The following is a 4,845-nucleotide window of genomic DNA, read 5'->3' as shown; positions in this document are numbered from 1 at the left end:
AAAAAAAAAAAAAAAAAAAAGACATTAGAGGAAAAATTAACACATTAAAATTTCATACCATAACAATGTAGAAATTTCTACTACATACCAATACCAACAAAGATCAACCTAATTTAGTCACAGTTCACTGATTTGTATGCTATACAATTAATTTTTAATCTCCTTTAACTCGGAGTGCTATTTTCAATGCCAGAGATCAGACCTCAAAAAACCCTCACATTCTGGTCTCACTGACAACAGTCACTCAACTCTAGTTATGTTTTACACTACAAAAAAAACAGTATCTCATTATTCTTGGGATTATTAAAGATCAATTTTCTTCAAGATAGACCTTAATTGCAGATGTATGAATCGAACACTTTTTCTTTTTCAAAAAGCTTGTTTTTATATTGCTTTCTGTCTGATATAAAAACAAAAAGTTAATACTTTCTCCCCGGCTGTTATCCCACAAAACCCAGCAACAGTGGGATTTGTCTTTTGGAGCACTTATTGACCCAACCAAAGTCAGCTAGGTCTGTTAAACAAAATTGATCATTCTGATTAAAAAAAAAAACTCAACTATTTCTTTCTACAATCCTCGATTTGCCATTTGTAATTGTTAACATAAAAAGTCACTCATCACTCAAAAGGTGGTGAACGTCTGAGGTGCAGATAATATTTGTAGCTGTTTGGTGCTTTTTCCTTCTCCCAGGGGGAAACAATACTGTTCAAGGACTGGTTATGTGTTTCCATAAAACTAAGTACCTTTATTAAAGTATACCACCGCTTGTCTCAGAGCTCAATGCCCCAGCTAACTTTGTATTAGCATTACACATTTTTGAACGGTAAATTTAGGGTTAGTCCAAAACACCAACAGCATCCGCAACTGCACACACCGATACGCAGACAAACGTGCACTGAACTTGCTCCCCGGACGTTCCTCCAACGCCCCAGGTGGGGGAGTGTCCCGGGCTGAGGCTGGGAGCCTCCCGTCTCCCGGCGCCGATGACTGGGGAGGGGGCGATCCAGGAACGCCCGGGACGCGGCGCAGTCTCCTTCCCCTGGATTATCTCAACTGGCAAACTCCGCCGAAAGGGCTGGGGACACCGCCGCTCCCTTTCAATTCTGCACCCTGCCACTTCCCTAAACTCCCACACCGCCTGGACCGAAGAAGCGGGAAGAAGGGTACCGGAGAGGGTCACTCACCGCGATCACGACCGTGTCTTCTCCCTGAAACTTGGCGACGTACTTGTCGCCGCGGTTCACCTCAGACTCGTTGAGAGGTCTGAAGCGACACATCACTTTGATGTTGCACTCGGCCGGGTCCGCCATCTTTCTCGCAGCCCAGGCCGGCGGCCGGGAGCCACTCCTCGCCGCTCAGTCTTGGAGGGAGCGCGCCGGGGCTGAGGGCCTTGGAGTCGCAAGGGCAGTGAGGGGCAGCAGTCAGCCGCTCCGCACTGCGCTTCTCCGGGCGGTGGCGGCCGGGGAGCCGGGACTCGAAGCGCCGGCGCCGGCAGCCGTTGCCCTGAGGCTCACTTCCGATCCATCATGGCAGCCAAGGCGGCGGCACCGGGGTGAGCGTCGCGGCTCTTCAGCGTCCCCTTCGCCGGCCTAGGCGGGCTGCGGGGGCCTGGGGAGGTTCTGGGGGCCGGGAGAGTGGCCCACTCCTTCCTCCTCGCAAAGAACGGCCCAGGCCCACCCGTCTGCCCGCTCTGCTATCCGCTGGCCGGCCGCTGCCGGATCACTCCAGAGACCGCAGATGGGCGACTGGGCGGTGCGAGACGAGGACTGCGCAGGCGCGATGGGCCGGGCGGCCCGGCAACCAATCGGTGCCCGCGTTCGCAGCCGGGCGCTGCGGCCGCGCCGCCGGTTCCGCCACCACTCCTGGCCCGGGGTCGCAGATTCAAATTTTATTGCACGGCCCCTCTCGAAGAAGTGCTTGGGAACGCAGTGCAGTGGCTTCCCCCCGCATCCCAACCTGCCGAAGAATTCCCCAGAGCCAAGGCAGACGCACTTAGCTTTCTTTTCTTTGTGGGAGAAGGGGTTTGCTTTAGCTACTTAATGTCGTTTGTTTGTTTAAATAAACCACTAGGCGGGTCCGAGTGCGATGGTGTTTGCAACTAATCGATTACAGCCAGAGATTTCTTTCTTTTCCACTCCCACTGTTTTCACATGACTAGCTTTAAAATTAAAATTTAAAGTACTATATTCCTATAAGGAAGTGTTGCTGTCATTTTTGTCTGGGGGGAAAAATCATTCCTGGCCAACCTTTTTAGAGCACGTTGCCAGAAAAAGGTAGGATTTCCATGAAGGGTGGCTCTTTGCTGAGAATGGCATGTGGGGAGACAGGAATAAGAAAGAAAAAGGAAATTTTTCCTAAGGAATGAATAAAGTTGCAAAGAAATGTGGAACAATAGGGTGAGGAGGGGGAAGAGCCGTCAGCCCCTCACACAGCGTCTCTGTCACTCCAGCCGCCCAGTGCCTTGCATCCCAGCCCCGCACCCTCGCCTCTCCCACGCAGTTCAGCGAATTCCCGCCACTTCCCCGGCAATGAACATACGTAACTCATCAATCCCAATACTGGAGAAATGACTGACCTGGAGCATAAAGATAGTCTTTATAAAAAGCTTAAGTAAATTTGTGCATTACATATCCAAGGAAAACCACTCCATAGTTGACTTTGCCTTCTAGTGTTAGAAGATGAGTACCATAAAATTCCGTGGGAAGTGGCTCTGAGGTGCTGCAGGAGAACATGCAGGATTGTTGCATAGGTACATACGTGGCATTTAATTTTTTTTTTTTTTTAGACAAAGTCTTGCTCTGTCGACCAGGCTGGAGTTGCAGTGGCGCTATCTCAGCTCACTGCAACCTCCACCTCCCAGGTTCAAGTGATGCTCCTTTCTCAGCCTCCCGAGTAGCTGGGACTACAGGTACCTGCCACCATGTCCAGTTAATTTTTGTATTTTTAGTAGAGACGGGGTTTTACCATGTTAGTCAGGCTGGTCTCAAACTCTTGACCTCAGATGATCCACCCACCTCAGCCTCCCAAAGTGCTTGGGGGCCACTGCACCCGGCTTTATTTTTTATTTTTTGAGACCAGGTCTCTTTATGTTGCCCAGACTGGTCTCAAACTCCTGAGCTCAAGGGATCCTCCTGTCTCAGTCTCCCAAATAGATAGGATTACAGGCACACACTATTGCATCTAGCTTCATTTAATTCTTTAGAACCTATATATTTTTTCTATTTTTATCAAAGAAACACATTCACAGTTTCAAAAGTGAAAACTACACTATAACCCCGAAAAATAGAAGTTCTGGCTCCACTCAATCCATTTCTGTTCTCCAGGGCAACCACTTTAAATCTTTTAGGAATTTCTTCTAGTATTTATCTACTACACGTTTCTAAATAACATGATTTTATTCTGCTTCTTGATTTATGAATTATTATTATTAAATGAAGTTACAGTGCCTTTACACTAGCCCTCATCTGAGTCAACACATTTTCTTCTCTTTATCTTCTCAGCATATATTTCTATCACTATTTATAGCTAACTTAGTACACAGCATTTACATGCTACATAACTATTATTCCCAGACCAGCCGTTTAGTGCACTATGATTACATTGCCTACCTTGTACAACTTTGTTTTTTTCTGGATTTAAAAATTGCCTAACTTTTTTCTCCCAGTTTACTCTTAACGCATTCCAAATAGCCACCAGCAGTATAAAGTTACTTTTGATATTTTGAAGGTATTGTTCCTTTTGTTAGGTCTGATTCCACATCCTAATATTTGTATGTGATCTGAATTTTACTTTTCTTTTCTTTTCTTTTCTAGACAGAGTCTTGCTCTGTTACCAGCCTGGAGTGCAATGGTGTAATCTTGGCTCACTGCAACCTCTGCCTCTGGGGGTCAACTAATTCTCCTGCCTCAGCCTCCTGAGTAGCTAGGACTATGGGAGCATGCCACCATGCCCAGCTAATTTTTGTATATTTAGTAGAGATGGGGTTTCACCATGTTGGCAGGATGGTCTCAATCTCTTGACCTTGTGATCCACCTGCCTCGGCCTCCCAAAGTACTGGGATTAGAGGCATGAGCCATCACACCTGGCCATGATCTGAATTTTTCTTCCAGGCAGCTTTTAGTATCTTTTTGTCTACATTTCTCTTTTCTTTCCTATTTCTCATTTCTTTGTTTTCTTGTTCTCCTTTTTGAGATATTCTGTTAACTTTATTTCCAACTCTTTTCTATTGGCGGGGTGTGTGTATGTGTGTGTGTGTGTGTGTGTGTGTGTGTGTTTGTATGTGTGTATAATTAGGAGGACAAAATATCTTGGATAGGCTGGGCATGGTGGCTCACAACTGTGATCCCAGAACTTTGACAGGTCAAGCCAGAAGGATCACTTCAGCTCAGGAGTTCAAGACCAGCCTGGGCAACATAGCAAGACCCCCATCTCTACAAAAAATACAAAAAACCTAGCTGGGCATGGTGATATGCACCTGTTCCTAGCTGCTTGGGAGGCTGAGGTGGGAGAATCGCCTGAGCCTGGGGAGGTCGAGTCTACAGTGAGCCGTGATTGTGCAACTGCACTCCAGCCTGGGCAATAGAGCAAGATCCCATCTGAAATAAATGAAAAACTATCTTTGATGTGCTGATCTCACCCCGTAGGGTGTGTGTGTGTGGGTGTGAAAAAATGTCTTTGATGTGCTGATCTCACCCCGTAGGGGGTGTGTGTGTGTGTGTGTGTGTGTGTGTGAAACTCTCTGAATTTAAATTTTCCAAATGGATGTTTCTAATGAAATGTTTCTATTCACAGAGCAAGACCTTCTCTTATTATTCAGAGAATTTTTTTTTTTTTTTTTTTTTTTT

General features: G+C 46.4%; 1 protein-coding gene across 2 annotated transcripts in view; it reads right to left on the bottom strand.

The window, feature by feature from the left end:
• Positions 1-1,760, bottom strand: part of KIF5B (kinesin family member 5B) — a 48,543-nt gene extending 46,783 nt beyond the window's left edge. The window contains exon 1 of one of the 2 annotated variants that reach the window (XM_032259678.1): positions 1,186-1,760. In XM_032259678.1, coding sequence (XP_032115569.1) covers positions 1,186-1,311 — 126 coding nt within the window. In that variant the 5' untranslated portion in view covers positions 1,312-1,760. The remainder of the gene's footprint in view (positions 1-1,185) is intronic. The other variant, XM_032259679.1, reaches the window with a different exon arrangement.
• Between the last annotated feature and the right edge of the window lie 3,085 nt (positions 1,761-4,845).

This window comes from Sapajus apella, unplaced genomic scaffold (genome assembly GCF_009761245.1).
Source record: "Sapajus apella isolate SASKATOON/1434 unplaced genomic scaffold, GSC_monkey_1.0 scaffold111, whole genome shotgun sequence".
Lineage (NCBI taxonomy): Eukaryota > Metazoa > Chordata > Mammalia > Primates > Cebidae > Sapajus > Sapajus apella.
The sequence above is the reverse complement of the archived record's forward strand: the minus strand, read 5'-3'. Positions and strand labels throughout refer to the sequence as shown.